General features: G+C 39.8%; 1 protein-coding gene across 1 annotated transcript in view; it reads right to left on the bottom strand.

The window, feature by feature from the left end:
• CFAP54 (cilia and flagella associated protein 54) overlaps positions 1–26,674 on the bottom strand; it is a 372,948-nt gene that overhangs the window by 178,265 nt on the left and 168,009 nt on the right. Inside the window, exons 37-40 of the mRNA XM_055357441.2 lie at positions 21,395–21,618; positions 21,155–21,290; positions 15,558–15,660; positions 578–730 (exon numbers count right to left, since the gene is read on the bottom strand). Coding sequence (XP_055213416.1) covers positions 578–730; positions 15,558–15,660; positions 21,155–21,290; positions 21,395–21,618 — 616 coding nt within the window. The remainder of the gene's footprint in view (positions 1–577; positions 731–15,557; positions 15,661–21,154; positions 21,291–21,394; positions 21,619–26,674) is intronic.

Genomic DNA, 26,674 nt, shown 5'->3' with positions numbered 1-26,674 from the left:
AGCCCAGCTTTGCTTGAATTCACAAGCAGATAGATGTTACAAGAGAAAACAAATAAATGCAATGCAACCAACAATAGTGAATATCTTGCTTTAAGCTAAAATAAAACCCCTCAGAGCAAAATCTATAGTATTAATAAGAAATCTTGTTGATGCTTGCTTTAAAAGGTACCCATTTCTTTGCCACTGATAAAGTAGTGTTTTGGTAAAAGGTTCTAGTTAACTCAGTGTGATTCAATCTGTCTACTTATGAAGTAAAACAAGACCATAGTGCCACACCTAAAGAAAACTGTAAGAAGAACATAAATGTACAGAATCAAAAATTAATGAATATTGTCACATCTAATACACTCAAGAGAGTTTGATAGTTTCACAGAAAGCATAAAAGCGAGTGAGTGAGAAAGTGCATTGGTTAAAGTGTAAGACACAGAATAGATCCACTGGACAAGAGGAAAGTGAAAGGCATCAGGGAGTGTTGCATGTACACGGGGAGGGAAGAATGAGAGGGCAGAAGAGGGACATCCGCAGGGTGGTCACCCCACATAAAGAAAGATTCAGAGATACAGAACATGCATTTTACCTTGTGTCTGTGCAAGAAATAATGAAAGCAACTTTCTGCTGTGTCGGATTGATCTGTTATGGTATTTGGATTTTTCCAGTGTCTCTCTAAAACACCTCAAGGTGTCTGTCACGTCCACAGGCACACAGACAAGCGCTTTGGCTCGGCTGTATTCTGAAAGGAAAGAAAAGAGGAATATTGGGGATGAAATGCTGCACCAAGCCAAGGTAAGAGCCAGCAAGTTTATAATTCAGAGAATTTCTTGGTGCCAACCTAAAGCCGCTAAATTCAAAGCCCCCAGATCTGCAGCAGGTGTTTCAACATTCAGATCAATTTTTTTTTCTTTTAGTATACCAGAAGGTCCTTTAAAAAAAAAAAAAAAAAAAGCTTGGAAAACTTTTGATTCTTATGAAATGCAAATAACTTTAGATCTTGCCAATTTTCCCCATGAAGCCTCCTTTTTCTTTTGCTGATCATAAAAAATGAAATAATCTACACCTTTTCAGCAGCCTCTTCAAAGCAAAGGTGCCTTGGGAAAGAGACAAAAAGAAGAAACAAAGAAAGGAAGAAATAAAGTTGCTTGGAGATGGGCATCTGCTCTCTGAAGGGAAGGAAAAGACAGATTCCTAATACTGAAAGGTGCAGAGGAAAGGAAGAGGGGGACCCAGGAGTGGGTATAGAACTAACCAACTGTCCTGAAAAGTGCCCAGAAAGGGGAGATAGTGGGAGAGAGTTGCTTCCAGGTCTCTGAAGAGTGAGTGAGGGCCTGGGACTTCAGCTGCAGCATTGCTGCATACATCATGAAGCAGGACCAAGAGAGAGGAATCACAGTTTGCAGGACTGAAAACAAAAGAATGTATTTCTTCAACAAGTTGAACAAGTGGACGCCCCCCTGTAAAATCTAAGGTCTTAACAGTATAGCAACTTACATGGTAAGTTGGAAGAGGTTAAGAGGCATGGTCTTTGCCCTCAAGAAATTCACTATCTAGCTGAAGGGATGGGACACTCCAACACTGGAGTAATAAAGTCACATTTGCAGGGAATATTTGGTTACATGCCAAAATAAGGGAAAGATGGAAGACAGAGATCAGTGTAGGCAGGAAAAGGTGAGCAACAAAGACCTTGTGGAAGAGAAGATAGGCCAGCTGTGCCTTCGAGGATAGGGAAAACTTGATTAGGACAAAAGAGACAAGTGGCTCTAGATAGTTAGAATAAGAACAGGAATAGCTAGGCAGGGTGAGGCAGCTCACACCTGTAATCCCAGCACTTTCGGAGGCCGTGGCAGGTGGATCACTTGAGGTCAGGAGTTTGAGACCATCCTGGCCAACACAGCGAAACCCCGTCTCTACTAAAAATACAAAAATTAGCTAGGCATGATGGTGCATGCCTGTAATCCCAGCAACTGAAGAGGCTGAGGCAGGGGAAATCACTTGAACCTGGGAGGTGGAGGTTGCAGTGAACCAAGATTGCGCCACTGCACTCCAGCCTGGTTGACTATGTCTCAGAAAAAAAATTAATTAAAAATACAAAAACGAAGGGGTATAGAAGTTAACCACTTCTAAAGGTTAATCTCAGTTGATCCTCACAACACCTTAAAAATGGTCAGGAGTAGAAATCACTGATGCTTTACAAAGGAGGAAAAGTGAAGTTGAGGGGTATGAACTTGTTTGAAGCCCTCAAGAAGAGATGAATGGAAGAACCGGTGTTCAAGCCCAGTGCCTTCCCCAGATGATTCACCAAAGGACAACAAATCTTGGGTAACAGACAATGAATCAGATTTGTAACCCAGATTTGGGCACAGAGATGCCTCGAGAATAGGATGGGAATAAGCCTAAAGAAAGTTAATAAGGGAAGAAACCTGGAGTCATTATGAGCCCAGGGAGCAGGGAGGTCCTGATGGAATAAGTAACACAGGGTTACTTTCTGTGGCCACAGAGACAGCATCTTTCAACATACCCTAATGTCCAGAAATCCTGGAGGCTTCAGTCAAACCAGGGACATGGCCGCATTGACAGAAGTAACTGTTTCCCCTGCAAATTCAGTCTTGACACAATTCCCTATCACACGTTTAAGAGAATCAAATACTTAGGCCAAAGTGGCTCTTGTGAACTCCCTGGAAGCTCTCATTCTTCTTCATTACCAGTTTCAGTCTCCTGTCTGCTCTGCCCTGTCCCCACCATCTCCCTCCTTAGTGTCCCTCTCTGCTAAGCCATGCCCAGTCTTGCATGGTCCCAGGCAGGCAGACCTCCTACTCCTCATGCCCCCACCCTCATCCACAACACCCCGAAGATTGTAGGTTTCTGCTCTGTGTCTCTATTTTTCTTAGAAGAATTCATGAGCTTGGCTTTTATCTTTTTCTCCTTAGAGAGTGAGATCAGGAAAAGAAGTTAAGCAAATATCTCAGTCAGTTGAAACTGCTAATGAGAAATTACCACAGACTGGGTGGATTATAAACAACAGAAATTTATTTCTCATCAGGTGCTGTGGCTCATGCCTGTAATCCCAGCACTTTGGGAGGATGAGGCAGGGAGGATCCCTTGAAGCCAGGAGTTCAAGACAGGCCTGGACAATAAAGCAAGACCCTGTCTCTACAAAAAAAAAATAAAATAAGTTAGCTGGGTGCACGGGCATGTGCCTGTAGTCCTAGCTACTTGGGAGGCTGAAGTGGGAGGATCACCCGAGCCCAGGAGTTCCAGGCTACAGTGAGCTATGATCATGCTATTGCACTCCAGCCTGGGTGACAGAGTGAGACCTTGTCTCAAAAAAAAAGAAAAGAAAAGAAATTTATTTTGCACAGACATTTGGGGCTAGAAGTCTAAGATCAGGAGACCAGAATGGTAGGATTCTGGTGAGGGCCCTCTCCCTGGCTCGCAGACGGTTACCTTCTCATTGGTCCTCCCTCCCATGATAGAAGCAGGCTACAGAGCAACCTGGGGTCTCTTTTGTAAAGACACCAAGCTGGGTGTGGTGGCTCATGCCTGTAATCTCAGCTCTTTGGGAGACCAAGGCAGATGGATCACCTCAGGTCAGGAGACAAGGTGAAACCCCGTCTCTACTAAAAATACAAAAATTAGCCAGGTCTTGTGGCAGGCGCCTGTAGTCCCAGCTACTCAGGAGGCTGAGGCAGGAGAATCGCTTGAACCCCAGAGGTGGAGGTTGCAGTGAGCTGAGATTGTGCCGCTGCACTCCAGCCTGAGCGATGGAATGAAACTCCATCTCAAAAAAAATAACTAAATAAAAGTAAAGACACCAATGCCATTCATAAGGGCTCCACCCTCATGACCTAATTTATCCTCCAAAGGACCCACCTCCTAAGATCATCATATTAGGGGTGAGGATTTTAACATTTAGGTGGGGGGGACCACAAATATTCAGCCCATAACAGCAAGCAAATGAAAGGAGGAAAGCTGGAAGCCCCCACATATAATAATATGAGATAGTTACCTTCTCTAAGCCATAGTTTTAAATATCTGTTAAAACTGGGATGATAATTCTTCCTTCATTAACTTTTCTCAGGCTTGTCCCTGTCCTATTTATTTCCAGAGCATCCCTCTCACCGAAATCAGGATGGCTCAGAGGGTTACTATTTTAACCTGTGTGTGGAGGTGCAGAGTGTCTAGCACAGAGCCTGTCATGGAGTAAGCATTCAGCAGATGAAGGCTCACATCATGACTACTGGTCATGTATTTTTTTTTATTATACTTTAAGTTTTAGGGTACATGTGTACAACATGCAGGTTTGTTACGTATGTATACATGTGCCATGTTGGTGTGCTGCACCCACTAACTCGTCATTTAGCATTACGTATATCTCCTAATGCTATCCCTCCCCTGCCCCCCACCCCACAACAGGCCCCGGTGTGTGATGTTCCCCTTCCTGTGTCCATGTGTTCTCATCGTTCAATTCCCACCTGTGAGTGAGAATATGTGGTGTTTGGTTTTTTGTCCTTGCGATAGTTTGCTGAGAATGATGGTTTCCAGCTTCATCCATGTCCCTACAAAGGACATGAACTCATCATTTTTTATGGCTGCATAGTATTCCATGGTGTATATGTGCCACATTTTCTTAATCCAGTCTATCATTTTTGGACATTTGGCTTGGTTCCAAGTCTTTGCTATTGTGAATAGTGCTGCGATAAATATATTTATGCATGTGTCTTTATAGCAGCATGATTTATAATCCTTTGGGTATATACCCAGTAATGGGATAGCTGGGTCAAATGGTATTTCTAGTTCTAGATCCCTAAGGAATCGCCACACTGACTTCCACAATGGTTGAACTAGTTTACATTCCCACCAACGATGTAAAAGTGTTCCTATTTCTCCACATCCTCTCCAGCACCTGTCGTTTCCTGACTTTTTAATGATCGCCATTCTAACTGGTGTGAGATGGTATCTCATTGTGGTTTTGATTTGCACTTCTCTGATGGCCAGTGATCATGAGCATTTTTTCATGTGTCTTTTGGCTGCATAAATATCTTCTTTTGAGAAGTGTCTGCTCATATCCTTTGCCCACTTGTTGATGGGGTTGTTTGTTTTCTTCTTGTAAATTTGTTTGAGTTCATTGTAGATTCTGGATATCAGCCCTTTGTCAGATGAGTAGATTGCAAAAATTTTCTCCCATTCTGTAGGTTGCCTGTTCACTCTGATGGTAGTTTCTTTTGCTGTGCAGAAGCTCTTTAGTTTAATTAGATCCCATTTGTCAATTTTGGCTTTTGTTGCCATTGCTATTGGTGTTTTACACATGAAGTCCTTGCCCATGCCTATGACCTGAATGGTATTGCCTAGGTTTTCTAATAGGGCTTTTATGGTTTTAGGTCTAAAATTTAAGTCTTTAATCCATCTCAAATTAATTTTGGTATAAGGTGTAAGGAAGGGATCCAGTTTCAGCTTTCTACATATGGCTAGCCAGTTTTCCCAGCATCATTTATTAAATAGGTATAAATTGAGTGCTCACAAGTACTAGGCACTGTGCCTGGCACCAAAGGGAGACACAAGTGAACAAAACAGACATAGTCTCTATTCTCACCAAGCTTACATTCTAGAATAAAATCTGAAAATTTTTATTTATAATAAGAACAGTCTGAATAAAATCATCCCACTACTTTTTTATCTGGCTGATAAATAATTCCTCTTCGTGTTCTTCCTAAACTATATTTCACTTTCTTTTTCTCCCCTTTTTTCAAGCCCTGCATATCTTTTTCCTGGTTGTCTAATTAGGGTTCTGTTGGTGGTGGTGTGGCTGTCTACATGAGATAAATGATGCAAAGCAATGAGGAGGCGGCATTAGCTTCAGGGCCCTTATCTTGACAGTTCTGCCTCAAGGGGTTTCCTCTCTGAAAACGTCCATGGATAATTTAAGAAGCTATTCCAAAGGCACTAATAGCCTCAACAGTTTGAAATAGGTAAGAAAGAAGAAGGAGGAGAAGAAGCAAAAAAAAAAAAAAAAAAAAGAAAAACATTGTGTCTTTCATTGTACCACTCTAGAAATGAAAGCTGAAATGCCAATGACTCCTGAGAAAGGGGTCCACCACGGAAGGATCCCAGCAAGTGATGTGAAATTTGGGCTGCTTCCTACACTCGAGGCCACATCAATCCAAATGCCCAAAGGCACTAATCAAACACACCTGCCAAAGGGCTGAAAATTCCAACACACCTGAGGACTGAATAACTCTACCAGAGAACTTAAACACCAGTAAGGTCAAAACTCAAGAGAGCGATCCCAGGCAGAATGCAAAAACAGCTTCAATAAAAGGCATATCCATGGAGTTATCTCCCCTATGGAGCTTAACAAGCAGGCAAGTTACTCACCCATACAAGAATATCTATAAAGTGAGGTGTTCTCACTTCTCCAAATCCCGCAGAGACTACACCAAATTACATATGCATTATTAAATAGTTGAAGGGAGAATAGGATGCTGTTAAATAATGAGTACACCAAATGTTCCTAGGCACTGGAGCATTGCAATATCTATTCTGAAGAATTAAATGTATCGCATCACCACTAAATGCCATTATGCCGAAAGAAAATCTACGATGGTCTAAAGCAGCGATCTGGTGTGGAAACCATCATGAGTACTCTGTCTTTTAAAAGAATTGCAAACATATCAGGGTGATGACATACATAAGACCCAACATGCTTATAAATATGTTGATGATCTGAGTTCAGTATACTGGAAAAATTCAGCATTCTAAAACTTTGCCAAATAAACCCAAGAGCATAGAACAAAAAACATTCCCAATAACAGAGGTCCTAAAATCTTAGAAAGAGCTACAAGTTGGATGCTAACCTTTTAATGATAACAATTCCATGTGAAACCTATAATTAATATACAGGATCATCTAAAAATTACCACACTATCACAGTAAGTCAGAATAAAGTGTCTGTCTTCAGTGACCACTGAAATACAGCAAACTTCTTCTTGAATGCTGTAAATTTAGAGGCAATTCCAATCTGAAAGGGAGCAACGGAGAAGAGGCCTGGTAGCACAGTGGAGCACTCAAGGATTGAGTAATTAAAGCAGGGTTTGAATCACAGGCCCACCACTTACTAGTAATGTTTAATTTTCTCATGTGTAATATAAGCATAATAATATCTACCTCCTTTGACTGTAAAAATTAAAGAAGCTAAATATAGTTCTAGCTCAATAAATTATTACTGTCATTACAGTATTTAGAAAATTTTATCTATTCAAATATTCCTGTTCTAATGATTGTTCAAACTGTCTGTGCCTCTACCACCATTGAGAATCAACCCAAAGGATTACTGTAGCCTGACTGCACTTCCCTTCCCTTCTGTCCCACTGCCACCCTCTTGCCTTTCCAAATGTAACTTTAACAGGAGGCAAACAAAGTGCTTTTCTGATATATTGCACCTATCATCAGTAAACATCTACAGGTACACAGGTCTAGAATTTTACTAGATATGTTTTTCTTATCCCTTTGATGCTAGTCATCATTTTGATAACAACCATTTTTCACATATTTTCTCACATTTGTAGCAACTCTTTGTAAGAGGGAAGGGATAACATAAATCACATTTTGAGTTATGGATCCCAAAGTAGGAGAATTCCCCAGGTTTCACAGACAAGCTCAATAAAAGAACACACCCAGGAAGAATTATACTCTGAAAAAAACTCATCACACATGATTGACCATAAGAAGGTGGTCTTCCCATTGTTTCTGACTATGAGGGGTAATCTGATTATCATTGGCAGTAACACCTACAAATTCGTGGTCACCAATCTCACTCATTGGACCCTCTAAATTACTCTACAACCCTTCTCCCTTCCTTTCTCCTATGACCTTATCAGTCAGCCCACTCTTTCATTTCTTCTGAAATCTCCAACCCAATCAACATTGGCTATACTCGCAGCCCCTTGCTTCATTGAGAAAATTTCCAGTACCCAATGAGAATGCTTTCCATCTCTACCTTTACCACCTACACACTTCCCTGCTTGGGTTTATCCTTTCCTTTCTTTCTGCCTTAGCAGAAAAGATGTCTCACCCTCCTGTCTAAGCATAATCCCCCTGTATCCCACTCTCTCTCTCTGCCTTTTGTCTCCTCAAGGTCCTTGCTCTTCGAATACTTTTCTCTCCTATCTATAAGCTCTCCCTCTTTACTGGCTTTTTCTAGTTAATATGTAAATATCCTTTTTTTATTGTATTAAAAAGACATACAAACAAAACAAAGCCCTCCTGAGCCACCGCCCCCAGCTCTACATTTCCTACCAGTTCCTGACGGTGCTAAGTTACTTGAAAAGCAATTCTCTATTCAATTTCTTTCTTTCTTTCTCTCTCTCTCTCTTTCTTTCTTTCTCTTTCCTTCTCTCTCTCTCTCTCTTTTTTTTTGAGACAAGAGTTTCACTCTTGTCATGCAGGCTGGAGTGCAATGGCACGATCTTGGCGTGGTGGCAGGTGCCTGTAATCCCAGCTACTCAGGAGGATGAGGCAGGAGAATCGCTTGAACCCAGGAGATGGAGGTTGCAGTGAGCTGGGATAGCACTACTACTCTCCAGCCTGGAGCAAGACTTCATCTAAATAAATAAATAAATAAATAAATACTGAATGCTCAGGGTAAGCCTCATTGAAAAGATGAGAGGTACATAACAACATAAAGAAGATGATGAGCTCATTAGTCAGACATCTGAATTGAGAAAGAGCATTTCAGGAAGAGAAAACAGCTAGAACAAGGCCCTATGTTGGCAGTGTCACAGCAAAAAGGCTGGTGACAATGACCACCTAAACTGCCAAACACAACGGTCCGTCCTCATCTTATGTGACTTCTCTCTCTCTATGATAGTTGACTGCTTCCTTTTCCTTAGCACTGTCTCTTGCCTTGGCCTTGTTTATACTACTCTCCTGTTACATTTCCCAGCTCTTAGGCCTCATCCCAATCTCTTTCAAGTCCTGCTCTTCCTCTGTTTGTTCCCATGACAGTCATTAGGGCCTTCACACACTCTGTACCTCTTTATCCTGAGTACAGCATAGGAACATACTTGTCTACCCCTTTTGAAGTTAGGTGTGGCCATGTGACTGTGGTCAATGAAATGTCAACAGACATGACCTGTGTCACTTTCAAGTCACAGCTTTAAGAGCTAGAGCAAGATTTACAACATCTTTTTCCTGCCTGAAAAATAGAGACAATAACAAACCTACCTCATCAGGTGACTGTAAGCTAATATTCACAAAGCATTCATAAGAGTCCCTGATGTGCAATGCATAATTATAATTCTTTTATTGGGGTTGTTATAGTAATTAAACATGATAATCCATGTAAAGCCCTTAATATAAAGCATACATTATAGGTACATATGGTCTGGCAAAGGCTGTGCCCATAGCCCGTGCCTCTACAGGGGTTCACCATATGCCTCTCTGTATACACTCCTAGAAGATAACATTAAAATTATGTTTTCTGACTTGGAAACAACCCACGGAAGCTTGCACCAAGCTGGAGATTCCACCATGATGAGCAGCCCAGGATTCAACCTCACTGAACACAGTAGCATGCACAGGAAACAGACTTTCCATTGTGTTAAAGCAATGACACTTGTTTGTTACTGCTGTATAGCCGAAGCCTATTTTGACTGACGCAGCTTCCTAAATGTTGGTGCTATCCAGGACGCCATCCTCAAGTTTATGCTCCATGTAACTCTCCCTGGGTGACCTCATCCAAACCCTTGACTTCAACCACCACCAATATATTGATGACTAAAATACAAATCTCCAATCTGCTCTCTCCTGAGTGCCGCATTAGTATCCAACCATACACTGGATAGCTCTACTCATTGTCATCCAAATTTGGATGAACTACATCCAAGCAAGTAATTCCAAAGTGACCTTTTCCTCTAACCTGCCCCTCTCCAGTTTTCCTGTCTGGGTGAAGGCATCATCATCCATCTGGCTACCCAAGCCAGAAACCAAGGCGACTTGAACTCCTCCCTTCCTCACCCATCCGCCACCTCCAGCCAGTGTGGATCACAGTCCTGTGGACATCCTCTGTCTCTCCTTCACATCTGTCCCCTCCTCTATGCTGACCACCCAAGTCCAGGCTTTCATCATCTCTACTTTAAGACACAAGAAAGCAGTGGCCACTCTCCTACTTCCATTTGGTCTCCTTTCAATCTGTTTCCCACGCAGCTGACAAAGGTTTTCAAAAACACGCAAATATAACACTTTTTGGTCTTTGGGCTAAGATCAAGTGAAAAGAATGCCAATATGGTCATTTCACTTTCTTTCTTTAAATCCTTTTAACTAGCTCCCCTCAGTTCTCCAGATAAAACTAGATCTCTATCCTTCCCTCTAAGAGAGTTTATTATCTAATTTCTGCCAACCTTTCTAACCTCAGCTTTTGCCTTTTCCTTTGCTGTTAGCCCCACTGGATTTCTTACAGTCTCACAAAAGCAGGTGCTAGCTGTTAACTATTATTGTTTATGGCAGCAGCAGTAGTAATAACATTACATATCTTATCACTCTATACTATAATCTCTGGGTTTTTTATTCATCTCCTTTAATGGACCCTAAACTCCTGGGCAACAAATCTTTAGTCTTATTCATCTTCATATCCTCAGTACATAGTACAGGCACTTCACACATAGCAGATACTCAGTAAATGTTTGCTGAATGACTAGCTGACTGGCTCCATAAATAAATGAATGAATGCTTACATTTATACCCGTATACAAACATAAAATGAACAGATGAATAAGTGAAAGAATCCTAACACTTCAAAGGGAAAACTTACATGGCTTTTTGATACCAGAAACAGAGACACATGAAAAATGCAATTTAGAGAAAGTATTATTTCCATTTTCATCTCATTCTATTGCATCATTCCTACAAGCTGCATGGCCAAAAACATTCCAAAAGGGCTTAATACAATTTGGCTATGTCCCCACACAAATCTCATCTTGAATTGTAGCTCCCATAATCCCCATGTGTCATGGGAAGAACCCAGTGGAAGGTAATTGAATCATGGGGGTTGGTTTTTCCCCTGCTGTTCTCATGATAATGAATAAGTCTCATGAGATCTGATGGTTTTATAAATGGGAGTTCCCCTGCACACACTCTCTTGCCTGCCACCATATAAGATGTGCCTTTGCCCCTCCTTCTCCTTCCACCATGATTGTGAGGCCTCGTGGAACTGAGTCTGCTAAACTTCTTTTTCTTTATAAATTATCCAGTCTTGGGTAAGTCTTTATTAGCAGCATGAGAATGGCCTAATACAGTAAACTGGTACCAGGTAGTGGGGTGCTGCTATAAAGATACCTGAAAATGTGAAATCAACTATGGAACTGGGTAACAGGCAGAGGTTGGAACAGTTTGGAGGGCTCGGAAGAAGACAGGAAAATGTGGGAAACTTTGGAACTTCCTAGAGATTTAGAGGGCTCAGAAGAAATGAAGATGTGGGAAAGTCTGGAACTTCCTAGAGACTTGTTGAATGGCTTTGACTAAAATGTTGATAGTGATATGGACAACAAAGTCCAGGCTGAGGTGGTCTCAGATGGAGATGAGGAACTTGTTGGAAACTGGAGTAAAGGTCACTCTTGCTATGCAAAGAGACTGGCAGCATTTTGCCCCTGCCCTAAAGATCTGTGGAACTTTGAACTTGAGAGATGACTTAGTGTATCTGGCAGAAGAAATTTCTAAGGAGTAAAGTGTTCAAGAGGTGACAGAGCATAAACGTTGGGAAAATTTACAGCCTGACAATGCAGTACAAAAGAAAAACCCATTTTCTGAGGAGAAATTCAAGCAGTCTACAGAAATTTGCATAAGTAACAAGGATCCAAATGTTACTCACCAAGGCAATGGGGAAAATGTCTCCACATCATGTCAGAGACCTTCGCAGCAGCCCCTCCCATCACAGACCCAAAGGCCTACCAGAGAAAAATGATTTCCTGGGCCAGGTCAAGGGCCCCACTGCTGTGTGCAGCCTAGGGATTTGGTGCCCTTCATCCCAGCTGCTCCAGCCATAGCTAGAAGGGGTTAAGGTACAGCTCGGGCCATGGCTTCAGAGGGTGCAAGCCCCAAGCTTTGGAAGTTTCCACATGGTGTTGAGTCTGCAGGTGCACAGAAGTCAAGAACTGAGATTTGGGACATCCAGCTAGATTTCAGAGGATATATGGAAACACCTGAATGTCCAGGCAGAAGTTTGCTGCAGGGGTGGGTCCCTCATGGAGAACCTCTGTCAGGGTAGTCAGAAGGGAAATGTGGAGTTGGAGCCCCCACACAGAGTCTCCACTGGGGTACTGCCTAGTGGAGCTGTGAGAAGAGGGCCACCATCCTCCGGACCTCAAAATGATAGATCCAGTGACAGCTTGCACTGTGTGCACAGAAAATCCACAGACACTCAACACCAGCCTGTGACAGCAGTCGGGAGGGAGGCCATACCCTGCAAACCCACAAGGCTGTAGGGGCCCACCTCTTGCATCAGCATGGCCTGGATGTAAGACATGGAGTCAAGGGTAATCATTTTGGAACTTTAAGGTTTAATGACTGCCTTATTGGATTTTGGATTTACTTGTTTTGGCCAATTTCTCCATTTGGAATGGGTGTATTTGTCCAATGCCTGTACCCCCACTGTATCTAGGAAGTAACTAACTTGCTTTTGATTTTACAGGCTCATAGGCTGAAGGACTTGCCTTGCCTCAGATGAGACTTTGGACTGTGGACTTTTGAGTTAATTCTGAAATAAGTTAAAACTTTGGGGGACTGTTGGGAAGGCATGATTGGTTTTGAAATGTGAGGACATGAGATTTGGGAGGGGTCAGGGGCAGAATGATATGGTTTGCCTGTGTCCCCACCCAAATCTCATCTTGAATTGTAGCTTCCATAATCCCCACATGTGGTGGGAGGGACCCAGTGGGAGGTAACTGAATCATCAGGGTGGATTTTCCCATGCTGTTCTCATGATAGTGAATAAGTCTCACCATATCTGATGGTTTATAAAGGGCAGTTCCCCTGCACATGCTCTCCAGCTTGCCACCATGTAAGATGTGCCTTTGCTCCTCCTTTGCCTTCTGCCGTGATTGTGTGGCCTCTCCAGCCATCTGGAACTGTGAATTCATTAAACTTCTTTTTGTTTATAAATTATCCAGTCCCAGGTATGTCTTTATGAGCAGCATGAGAACTGACTAATCCAGGGCTTATCAGTTAAAAGCAAAGAAGTCATGACATTCCCAAATCTTCTCCTGTGCTCCAGTTAAAAGGTCTACAACTTAACCATAGTAAAACCAATAGAATAATCTATATTGATTATGGAAATGGAAGCTATTATGGGAGGTGAAACAGAATAAGGAAAATAGCAAAAGGCCAAATACCAAAAGCATTCATAAATAAGATAAAAAGAAGAAAAAAATGTGCAAAACAACCTTTTTCCATCTTTGTTTTTGCCCATCAATATCCCTTTTCCTTTTATTTCTCTTATCTAACTTACAGATTGAACTTTTTAAAAATGCATTTTACAAAAAGAATAAAATATTTAGGAATACAGCTAACTATGGAAGTGAAAGTTCTCTAAAAGAACCACAAACCACTGCTCAAAGAAATCAGAGATGACACAAACAAATGGAAAAACATTCCATGCTCATGGATAGGAAGAATCAATATCATTAAAACAGTCATATTGCCCAAAGCAATTTATAGATTCACTGCTATTCCTAATGAACTACCATTGAGATTCTTCACAGAATAAGAAAAACCTATTTGAAAACTCATGTGGAACCAAAAAAGAGCCTGAATAGCCAAGACAATACTAAGCAAAAAGGACAAAGCTGGAGGCATCACACTACCTGACTTCAAACTATGCTACAGGGCTACAGTAACCAAAACAGCATGATGCTGGTACAAAAGAGACACATACACCAGTGGAACAGAATACAGAGCTGAGAAATAAGACTGCACATCTAAAACTATCTAATCTTTAACAAACTTGACAAAACAAGCAATAGGAAAAAAATTCCCTATTCAATAAATGGTGCTGGGATAACTGGCTGGCCATACATAGAAGATTGAAACTAAACCCCTTCCTTACACTATATACATAAACTAACTCAAGATGGATTAAAGACTTAATTGCAAAACCCAAAACTATAGAAGCCCTGGAAGACAACCTAGGCAATACCATTCAGGACATAGGCACAGGCAAAGATTTCATGATAAAGATGTCAAAAGCAATTGCAACAAAAGCAAAAACTGACAAATGGGATCTAATTAAACTAAACAGCTTTTGCACAGCAAAAGAAACTATCAACATTGTAAACAGATATATCTCCCTATGGTGGGAGACAATTTTTCCAAACTATGCATCCAACAAAGGTCTAATACCCAGCATCTATAAGGAACTTAAGCAAATTTACAAGAAAAAAACAAACAACCCCATTAAAAAGTGGGCAAAAGACATGAACAGAGAGTTCTCAAAAAAAAAAAAACATACATGTGGCCAACAATCATATGAAAAAAAGCTCAGTATCACTGATCATTGGAGAAATGCAAATATAAACAACAATGAGATACCATCTCACACCAGTCAGAATGTCTGCTAGTAAAAAGTAAAAAAACAACAGATGCTGGCAAGGTTGTGGAGAAAAAGGAACGCTTATACATTGTTAGTGGGAGTGTAAATTAGTTCAACCATTGTGGAAAACAGTGATGCAATTCCTGAAAGACCTAAAAACAGAAATACCATTTGACCTAGCAATCCCATTATGGGATATACATATATATATATATATATATATATATATATATATATATATATATATCCAAAGGAATATAAATTGTTCTATTATAAAGACACACACACACACACACACACACATACGTTCTTGGTAGAGCACAGCTGGAAGAACATTAGACAAATTATACAGAGCAATTAGCAAAGAAGTGGAATGAACCTAAGTGCCCATCAATGATAGACTGGATAAAGAAAATGTGAGACATATACACCATGGAATACTATGCAGTCATAAAAAAGAATTAGATCATGTCCTTGGCAGGAACATGGATGGAGCTGCAGGTCATTATCCTTAGGAAATTAATGCAGGAACAGAAAACCAAATACCACATGTCCTCACTTATAAGTAGGAGCTAAATAATAAGAACACATGGACACATAGAGGAGAATAACACACACTCTGGCCTATCAGAGGGTGAAGAGGATGGAGAGGATCAGGAAAAATCACTAATGGGTCCTAGGCTTAACAGCTGGGTGATAAAATAATGTGTACAACAAGCCCCCATGACACAAGTTTACCTATGTAACAAACCTGCACATGGACCCCTGCACTTAAAAGTTTAAAATAAAAATAAATAAAATGTGTTTTAATCCCCCTTAAGTAACATTTATAGCAAGATGGCAAAAATCAAATGCATTATTTTTAGTCAACTAAACCTGCAAAATACATTTTTACAAACATACTAATTATGGAAGGTTTGACATGCAGAACACAATGGCAAACCTCGATTTAGAGAAAATAAACGTTCAAGCTAAGATTGGTTCTGACCTGAAGAGATAAGCATTTTTAGCAAATCTGTGCAGTTGCTTGTTTCTTCAATGGTTGAAGAATTAATCTTAAGCTGCTTCCCAATGAAATTTCGGCAGGTTATCTTTAAAAAGAAAGGTGAAAACAAATATTAGTCGGGTATTTATAGTTAAAAATTTCGCTTACTTGAAATGTTTCTCTCATTTTTTATTTATCAGAATAAAGAGATACATAACAATGCTACAAAAAAAGCTGGCAGAATAGCATCTAATCATGAGAACTTTCATGAAAAAAAGCAGCTCCATAATTTTTCATATTTCTTTTGTACAGCACAGCTGGAAGAACGTTAGGCAAATTATGTAGAGCAATTAGAATATGATTTCCTAATATTCTATAAATTCACTGGTCTAAATATATCTTCCATTATATAAGTTAAAAAATAATCTGCTTTCCCAATGGCAGATTTTTCCACCCTACTTATAATTAATGCAATTTTATTTTCCCTGGCGAAGTTTTTCAGAACTAACTTCCTCTGTAGTATTTTGATAATTTATTTTCTAACAGATATGAGTCCTAAGATAATAAAATATCTGAAAACAGAAAAGTTTTAAAAAGACAAAAATTATTTTAAGGGCCCAAGACCCTCTTCTCTTCATTTCTTCACTCCCATCCCTTGAACTAACCTATCACTCAAAATACAGTCCTCCTGGAACCCCAGTCTGATATAGACACTTCTTCTTTATTGTCCCTTGTGAGTAGTACTTTTATAATGAGAAGTAAATGCAGCCTAATAAAATACAAATTTCTTCCCACAACTTCATAACGCCCTACTTGATCTAGTCTTTTCTATTTCTCCAGCTTCATTAAACGGATCTTTACTGAACACCTATTATGTGCCAAACACTGTTACAAGAAGAAGGGATGATGTAGCAGAGAACAAAATAAAAACTCTTACTCTTGTGAAACATCTTAGTGGGAGAAGACAGATAATAAACAAATAGTGTGGTACATTATATAGTATATTAAAGAATTGCAAATGCTCTAGAGAGGCATAGAGCAAAAAGGCACATAGTTGTAAATATGGTAGTGTGGAATAGCCTCACAGAGAATGTAAAATTTAGCAAAGATTGGGAAAAGGTGAGGGATCCAATGTGGATGTTTGGGGAGCAGCACTCCAAGCAGGGGCAACAGCAAATACAAAGACCCTGAGACAGGAACAGCTCACACAACAGTGCGGTGAAAACCTGCCTGGGAGTAATAGGACAGGAGTTACTGGAGAGATCGGGGGATATGTTATATAGGATAAGTTATATTAAGGTCATGATAAAGATGTTCACTTTACTCTGAATAGGGTGGGAAGCCACCATAGGGTTTTAAACAGAGGTGTGACAGAACCTGACTTGGGGTTTAAAAGGTGATTGTATCTGATGCATTAAGAATAGATTACAGGCTGGGTGTGGTGGTTCACACCTGTAATCCCAGCACTCTGGGAGGCCAAGGCAGGTGGATCACCTGAGGTCAGGAGTTCAAGACCAACCTGGTCAACATGGTGAAACCCCATCTCTACTAAAAATACAAAAATCAGCCAGGTGTGGTGGCTCACACCTGTAATCCCAGGTACTCAGGAAGCTGAGGCATGAAAATCGCTTCAACCTAGGAGGCAGAGGTTGCAGCGAGGCAAGATCGCTCCACTGCACTCCAGCCTGGGTGACAGACTAAGACTCCATCTCAAAACAACAACAACAAAAAGAATATATTATAGGCTGAAAGTGGGGTTCAGGGTGATTAGGAAGTCACTGCATTAACCCAAGCAAATACAACAAGGGTTTGGATAATAAACAAATAGTGAGGTGCATTCTATAGTAATTAAAGAGGGAGTGTTGGAGGTAGCGAGCAGTGCTCCAATTTGGATTGTATTTTGAGGGTAGAGCTCTTGGTAACCAGTTGGAAGTGGGGTGTGAGAGCAAGAGAGGAGGCAGGGATGTCTCCAAGGTGTCTGGCAGCCAGGACAGGAGGCTTGTCATTGACTGAAGAAGACTTAGCAGCACAGGCTTGTTTGAGATATGCTAAATTTAGAAATTGTATTCTTCATCTAAGAAATGATGATGATTGGGCAGTGTGATGATTTTTTAATGGATCAACTTGGTTATGGCTAAACTATGAGGAGGAAAGAGAGGGAAGCATCTACTTTCTGGCATACACACAATTCACCCCAGTTATTCCATCAAACTAGGTGCTACTGTGAAGGGATTTTGCAGATACTAATTAAATTGACTTTAAACAAGGGAGATTACTGTCAGTGGACCTGACCTAAGCAGATGAGTCTGACATGCCCGCAGTCTCCAGGACTTCAAACACCAGCAGCAGCTGCTTCTACAACTGTCCTCTACTGGCTGGATCTTCCCTCACTGACTGCCTATGAGTAACAGCCTCTGTTCATCTGGGGTTCCTTCCTGCTCATGATCCTGACTGCCTGCCCTATGGATTTGAAGCTTGCTTAGCTGGCCTCCACAATCATATAAGCCAAATTCTTGTAGTAAATCCTTTGATGGATAGCCAGCTAGCTAGCTAGCTAGACAGATGTGATACTGTAAAGTATATATTTGGTCTTGTCCCTGTTTCTTGACATACAACTCCTAAAATCCTTGGAATCTCCAAAGTGGTATCTTTTTGTATGCTAATAAGTTGATTGACGGCTGGCAACCCCTAGGTAGCTTCAGGATAGGGGCTGCTCACCAGAAAGACCACGGCAGGATAAGAACTTTCAGCCCTATTCCCCAACCTCTGCAAAGAAGAGAGGGGTGAAAGGTTAAGCTGATCGTCAATGGCCAATGATTTAATCAATTGTGCTTCCATAATGAAACCTCCATAAAAAAAAAACCCAAAGGACTGGGTTTAGGGAGCTTCTGGATAGCTGAACATGTGGAGGTTCCCGGAGGCTGGTGGATCCATGAAAGCTCTGTGCCCCTTCCCCTCTGCCTCACCCTATGTATCTCTTCATCTGTATCTTTTGTAATTTTCTTTATAATAAACTGGCGAATGTAAGCAAGTGTTTCTCTGAGTTCTGTGAGCCACTCTAGCAAATTAATTGAACCCAAGGAGTGGGTCATAGGAACCCTAATTTGTCACCTGTCAGTCAGAAGCACAGGTCACAACCTGGGGCTTGAGATCAACACTGGAAGGCAGAACAGAGCCCCCAACCTCTGGGGTCTGATGCTATCTCCACGTAGATTGTATAGAAATTGCATTGAAAGACACCCAGCTGGTGTCCACTGCAGAACTGATTTCTTGCTTAGTGGTGGGGAGAAATTCCCACACATCTGGTGTCAGAATCATGTTGTAAGAGCATAATGGGAGACATTGAGTTTATTTTTTCCCCTCCAGAGATAAGATAGACTTGTCTTACTAGTTTTGCTCTTCTGGTTGAACTTTGGCTGATATAGGCAGTTAGATATATCAACACAAAATTCAGGAGAAAGATCTAGAATGCAGATGTAATTACAAAATTCATCATCATAGAGATGGTACTTAGACACATAGATTGAATTAACTCACTATGGAAGAGTATGTGGATGGAGAAGAAAAGGGGTCCAAGAACATAGTCTTGGGGTACACTCACATTGGGACACTGGGGAGAAGAAGAAGCAACAAAAAATCCTCGGAAGGAGCAGCCTCCTCTTTCTCCCACGCCCCTTGTTTGCTACACTTCAGCCATGCAGGCCTTCTTTCTGTCCCACTGCAGGGCATGGGCCATTCTTTTTCTCTTGGGCTGCAATGTTCTTTCCCTAGATCACTGTATGGCTGGCCCCTCTCATCAAATGCCATCATCTCCAAGAGGTCTTCTAGATCACCCTCACTAAAGTTACCACCTCTCACCCAGTTCATCTCTAGTCCGTTGACTTATTTTCTTCAGAGACCTTATAATGATTATAAGTCTTTCTACTCATCTGTTTACATGTTTATTTTCTGGCCCTATTTCCAACCCTCTGAAATTAAATTTTATGAAACAGGAACTCAGAACTGTATTCTCACAACACAGAATATGCAGGAGGCAAGGTTACCACTGGGCCATAAGGAACCTTTGTGAGAAGAAGAAAATGGAGTCCTTGCTGGCTGGATGCAACACCTCAAGCACATAGGCCGGTGTGGCAAGGAGGGGCTGGATTTCAGGCCCCACGTATGCCAGGGGCCCTTGGGCAGGTCACCCACAGTACAACTGTATGCAATGGGTCTGATTGGGTAGTCAATGCACTTTGTTAAATTAGTCAATGGAAAAATGTACTTATCTCTTTTCTCTGCCTGATTCAAGATATACCATGACTTTCAAGGGCCCCTGGGTACTTTTGCCTTCATGAGTCTATTTCTCCATTGAAAAATATTAAAAATGATATTTTATAATTGTGTTGGTATAAATACAAGAATATGAAAGTAGAAATTCAAACATTTTATTTTCCCTGAAAGTTATTTTTTTCTTATTTTAAAAGAAATTAAAACATTTAGTGGGCCCCTGAAAGTATTGTTGGCTCTAGATTACAGTGGCTCACGCCTGTAATCCCAGCACTTTGGGAGGCTGAGGTGGGAGGATCACTTGAGGTCAGCAGTTTGAGACCATCCTGGCCAACATGGTGAAACCCTGTCTCTACTAAAAATACAAAAATTAGCCGGGCGTGGTGGCAGTCACCTGTAATCCCAGCTACTCGGAAGGCTGAGGCAGGAGAATCACTTGAACCCAGGAGGTGTTGAGATCAACATTGGAAATTGGGGCAGAACCCCCCAATTTCAGATCCCTCTGGGATCTGATGCTATCTCCAGGTACATTGTGTAGAAACTGAATTGAAAGACACGCAGGAACCTGGGAGGCGGAGGCTGCAGTGAGCCGAGACCGTGCCATTGCACTCCAGCCTGGGCAACAAGAGTGAAACTCTGTTTCAAAAAAAGAGAGACACCCAGCTGGTGTCCACTGCAGAACTGATTTCCTGCTTAGTGGTGGGGAGAAATTCCCACACATCTGGTGTCAGAATCATGTTGTGCGGGCACAGTGGGAGACACTGAATTTATTTCTTCCCCTCCAGAGATAAAATAGCCCTGTCTTTACGAGTTTTGCTCCCCTGATTGAACCCTGGCTGATACAGGCAGTTAGATATATCAACACAAAATTTAGGAAAAAGATCTACAGTGGAGATGTAATTTTAAAAGTCATCATCATAGAGATGTACTTAGAGCCACAGACTGAATTAACACACTAAGGAAGAGGCGGAGGTTGCAGTGAGCTGAGATTATACCACTGCACTCCAGCCTAGGTGACAGAGTCAGACTTCGTCTAAAACAAAAACAAAAACAAAAAAAAAGTATTGTGGGCTCTAGACACCATCCCCATTGTGCTTTATGGCTAAGTTAGTCTTGGCCTGATATGAACTTCTTGTGGACAGGGACTTAGTTCCTGTTTGCCTTGACTGCAGGCTCTCAATAATGTTTGTTGATTTGAATGATAAATGCCAGTAAGTGGAAATACTAAAGCAGAAATAATAAGATTTATCTGACTTCTAAATCTTTGTATTTTATATGTGGACTAATTAGAAATCACAACAGCATGAATAATAGAACTAACTTAAACTTACCTTCTCTCCATATTCAGCCTCATACCTTGCACAAGGTTGTTGGGTAATATCTGGGCCCTTGAACTTCTGTATTCTCAGCAGAAGCTGGCGCTGTGCATACACCAGAAGTGGTGTCACTTGTTCTGTATACCTCTCACTAGACAGGGGTAAAGAATACAGTAAAAAGAAAACATTAGTTAAAAGACTTTTTTTTTTCAATGAAGTCTGCTACTTTTAATTGCCCTTAACAGCAGTACTTACTGTGAAACTGTATTGAACTGAATGGCAAGAGATACTAGTGTTTCCCATTTTTCCACTTGATATAAAACTTCCAGAGATTTTAATACAAAGTCGTGGATCCATTTCAAATCAACCACATTTACATCATCCAAAGGATGCTCAAAGGTAAGACTAGAACCACCATTGTCATTTTTAATATTCCCATAACAACTTGGAACACTGAATTCTCCTTTGTCTTCAATAGGCTGCAAGTAGCACAGTGAAAAAAAAATGTGTAATTTCAGATTTTACTGCATATTTTTTCTGAAAACTGAATGTAATAAAAATGTAACATGGAAAAGAACTCAACTGAAAAGAAAAAATATTTTTCTTATGCAAGTCAAAGCTTGATAATTTGATGCAGTATTATCCAGTAAAGCTTGCTGTGATGATGGAAACGTGCTACATATTTGTGCTGTTCATTATCGTTCCCTATAGCCACTAGAAACCTGCAGCTACCAAGCTTTTGAAATGTGATTAGTGCAACTGAATTTTTAATTTCGTTTAATTTTAATTCATTCAAGTTTAAATTTAAATAGCCACATATGGCTAATGTTTACCATATTGGACAACACAGATTACCGTCTATTGTTCTTGGTATACAGTCACTATCCATTTAAGTAAGGATATAAAATCAATTATGATAAGATTTTTAGGAAAAAACCGGACTTTAGTATAAACACATAATGAAGTTCCCTAATACATTGGTTACATTTGTTAATTTATACAATAATATGTCCATTCCTAGATGCGAATGTCACACCTATGGAGGAGGAAAGCATCAAGGAGACCCTCTTTTTGCCTAAAGAGTTACTATGTACCAATAGTGTGCATGTCCTGTGAGTTCCTGACACATTTGTGTATACCTCTGGAAATTCTTAAGGCAAAACAAAGCCTCTTAGATCCATATAAGGGCCAGATTATAGCCCAAAACAGTTGGGTAACTCAAGTCCAGCCTTCCCATCCCAATAATACCACTAAAAGTAACCTATATACATGGGTGTGAAGTATCAACAAAAGTAGAGGATAAACATCCCCTCTAACAAGAGCTGCAGTCCTTGAAGTTAGAAGAGACTTTGGAAGTCATCGGACTGTGAAATGCAATATGCACACCTGAAGTCAGGCTGTGTAGGTAAGAATAGCAGGTGTAGCACCAGTGACTTACATGAATTTGCATCCTCAGCACAGTGCCCAGCACATGGGACATACTTTTAAAAAGTAGTTGACATTTTATTTATGTTATGAGCTCAATCACTGTAATTCACTGATTCTACAGTAAGTCTTCTAGGAGCACAGATGTGCTATCAGTTAGTCATGCCTATGCCTTATTTCTGGGATGAAGGACAGGGAAGTCCTCTGTAGTTATTACATTATCTAATATAGTGTATATCAACAATGAAGCTGAGGGCCAGGCATGGTGGCTCATGCCTGTAATCCCAGCACTTCGGGAGGCCGAGGAGGGCAGATCAACTGAGGTCGGGAGTTTGAGACCAGCCTGACCAACATGGAGAAACCCTGTCTCTACTAAAAATACAAAATTAGCTCGGTGTGGTGGCGCATGCCTGTAATCTCAGCTACTCAGGAGGCTGAGGCAGGAGAATGAATCGCTTGAACCCAGGAGGTGGAGGTTGTGGTGAGTCGAGATTGTGCCATTGTCTCCAGCCTGGGCAACAAGAGCAAAACTCCGTCTCAAAAAAAAAAACCAACAAAGCTGATATTTTATCCCAATTGCCTTGTTCAGCACCCATCTCTCAGCTGATCCCAATCCAAAAGGGTGGGGGGGGAAGAAGTGTCTATTGACCTCCTAAATTTGGCAACACTGAGAAATAAACAACACTGAGAAATGAACAAGACTGACATTTGGAGATCAAAATAGCATATGGAGATTGAGGTTTCTGGCACAGCCAAGGCCAGACTCTTTTAAGTTTTGAAGATTTTGTATGGGCCATGTGTGATTTTTAAAAAACTTTTTATTAAAGAAAATTTCTAACACTTACAAAAGTAGGGAAAATAATATAATGAAGCCCATGTACCCACCACCAGCTGCAATAATTATCAACTCTTAGGACATACTCACTTCCCCCATTATTTTGAATTATATCCCCAAAATTATATTAATTAATCTATAAATATTTTAGTATTTATCTCTAAAAAATAAAAATTAGTTATACAAAAACATAACTACAATACTATAATCCTAACTAAAAAAAAGAAATTAGCAGAAATTCCTTTAAATCATTATTGAATAATTATACTGAAGAGTGTTTATATTTCCCTTATTGCCTTACAGATTTTTTTAACTGTACGTGTTAGTTAGATTAAAATAAGGTCCAAACATTGTAATTGGTTATGTCTCTTGTCTTTTTTAATTTATAGATTTCATCTCCTCCTTTATTAAATTTTTTGTTAAAAAAATCAGATTGTTTTCCTGTAGAGTTCCCATAATCTGAATTTTACTGAGGATATTCCTGTAATTTCATTTAAAATGTTCTGCTGTCCACTGTATTTTCTACAAATTGTGGGATAAATGTAAGTATTCTACCTGATTCCAGTTAGATTTCTGTGTTTTGGCAAGTGTACTCCATAAGGTGCTCTTGATCCTCCAATTCATTCATTAAGAATTACAGAAACCTAGTAATTCTAATTCCAACATCCTTTCTTCATTTATTACCTGGATACTTTTGTAAAGAAAAATTCCTCTTCATCAACTATTTGGTCATCCTCAAATATAGTTCACATAGGAGGTAAGGTAGTCAAGCTTTTTTTTTTTTCCAAAGAAGCCCTGTTTCCTTTAGTGATAAATGTATTTAAATGCAACAATCTAGGTCCTAGAGTTGACATTTCTTTTTGAAACCTCTGAACTGCTTTGACTCCTTTGGTGGAAAAAAGAAACCATATATATGGGTCTATTTTCAGATTCTATTTGTTCCATTGATATATTTCTCTCTTTAGGTCAGTATCATACTCTCCTAATTACCATAGCTTTAGTAAGCCTTGATATCACATATATAGTGAATCCTCCAATTTGTTCTTTTTAAAAAAATTTTTTTTTGGCCATTCACATTTTTTTGCATTTGCTTATAAATTTTAAAATGAATTTCAATTCATACCCCAAAGAATGCCTATTGGGATTTTCACTGAGATTTCACTGAATTGACAAATCTATGTTCATGAGGGATATTAGTTCATACTTTTCCAGTTGGTATTTGTTAGGGTTAAGCTGGTCTCATTTCTTAAAAAAAAAAAAAAAAAAAAAAATTAAGTGAAATGAGCCAGACACAAAAAGACAAATATTGTATGCTCTCACTTATATGTGGCAGCTAAAAAATGTGAACATATGGAGGTTAACAGTGGAAAGGTAGATAGCAAAGACTGGGAAGGGTGGGGGTTACAGGTGAGAGGTGAGAGGAGAGGATGAAGACAAGTGAGTGAGTTAAAGGAGCAGTAAGATAAAAGGAGTAAATGCAATACTTCACGAAAATGTACTGTACTTGGGTGATGGGCACCCTGAATACCCTGGCTTGATCACAACCCATTGTATGCATATAACAAATTTTCTCATGTACCCCATAAATTTTTACAAATAAAAATCATTGGTATAAAATGTATTATTTCTTCCATGTGTGTTTGCTCAAATTTTCCGAAGAAATATTGTGGGTCTGGAATTTTCTTTACGTGAAGGTTTCTGATTATGAAGTCAAGTTTGTTAGTACATTTAGGGCAATTCATATTTTCTGTTTCTTCTTGTGTCAGATTGTTAAGTTGTGCTTTCCAATAAATATGTCCATTTCACCTAAGTGATCAAATTTATTAACAAAAATTGATCATATTTCCTTTTTTAATATCTATAGGATTTGTAGTTATATCCCTCCTCCACTACTAATATGAGTAACTTGTGCTTTTCTCACTTTTTTTCTTCATCAGTATTTCTATGAGTATACTAGATTTAATAATTTTTAATTTAAAAGATCAAATTTTGACTTTATTGTTTTTGCTTTATATTTATCTAATTGATTTCTGCTCTTATGATTTCTTTTATTTCTTTTTATTATTTCCTTTCTTCTCTTTAGTTTAGATTTAATTTGCTCTTCTTTTTCTATATACAAACATTTAGATAATTGATATTATATGTTTTTTCTTTCCTATTAAGCATTGAAAGCTATAAATTTCCATCTATGCCCTGCTTCATTTGAATGCCATACATTTTGATGTGTTATTATTAGTTTCAAATATTCTCTAATTTCTCTTGTATTTTCTTCTTTGACTCATGGGGTATTTGGAATTGTATTATTTAATTTCCAGATATTTGGAGATTTTTCTTCCTATATTATGGCAAACCGTTTATAATTTAATTCTGTAATGGTCAAAGAACATACTCTTCAAGAGTTCAGTCTTACATTTTTGAAGACTTATTTTTGACTCTGCATATGACCCATCTCAGTGAACACATCATGTGCACTTATGCTCTGTTTCCATTCCACCTGGGTTTACGGTACCACAGTTGTGACAGGCCACCTAATCTTCTGACTGACCAGGTATAAATTCAGGGGTTTCCATAGCCCCTTCAATTTGATAATTCACTAGAATGACTCATAGAACTCACTGAAAGCACTGTACTTACAATTACAGTTTTATTGTAAAGAAAACTCAGGAACAGCCTAGTGAAGAGGTACATGGAGTGAAGTCTGAGAGGGTCCCTGGCACAGAGCTGCCACGCCCTCTCCCTGTGGAATCAGGGCATGTCACCCTCCTGACACGTCAATGTGTTTATCATCCAGGAAGTTCTTCAAGCTTTGGATGTCCAGAATGTATTTTGAATTTTTCTTATTAGGTACATACATATTTATGATTGGCATGTCTTCCTGATTAACTGAGGTTCTTCTTAACACGAAATGTCCCTCTTTATCTCTCATAATGCTCCTTGATTTATATTATCTTGTCTAACAATATAGACTCATCGGCTTTTTTATCTTTATTGTTCTCATGGTATATCTCTTTCCATATTTTTATTTTCAATCTACCTCTTTCTTTATATTCAGAGTGCTTCTCTTGGTAGACGGGTACAAGTGTCTTGCTTTTTTATCCAGTCAGACAATCTCTACCCTTTATTTGGCATCTTTAACCCACTAATAGTAAATACAGTTATTGACATCATTGAGTTAGAGTGAATGTTTTCTACTTGTTTTCTCTTTGTCCCATGTTTTTTGTTCCTTTGTTCCTTCTTCCCTGCCTTCTTTTGAGTTAATTGAGCATTACTTAGTC

This window comes from Gorilla gorilla, chromosome 10, assembly GCF_029281585.2.
Source record: "Gorilla gorilla gorilla isolate KB3781 chromosome 10, NHGRI_mGorGor1-v2.1_pri, whole genome shotgun sequence".
Lineage (NCBI taxonomy): Eukaryota > Metazoa > Chordata > Mammalia > Primates > Hominidae > Gorilla > Gorilla gorilla.
This window is presented reverse-complemented; position numbering and strand designations above follow the sequence as displayed.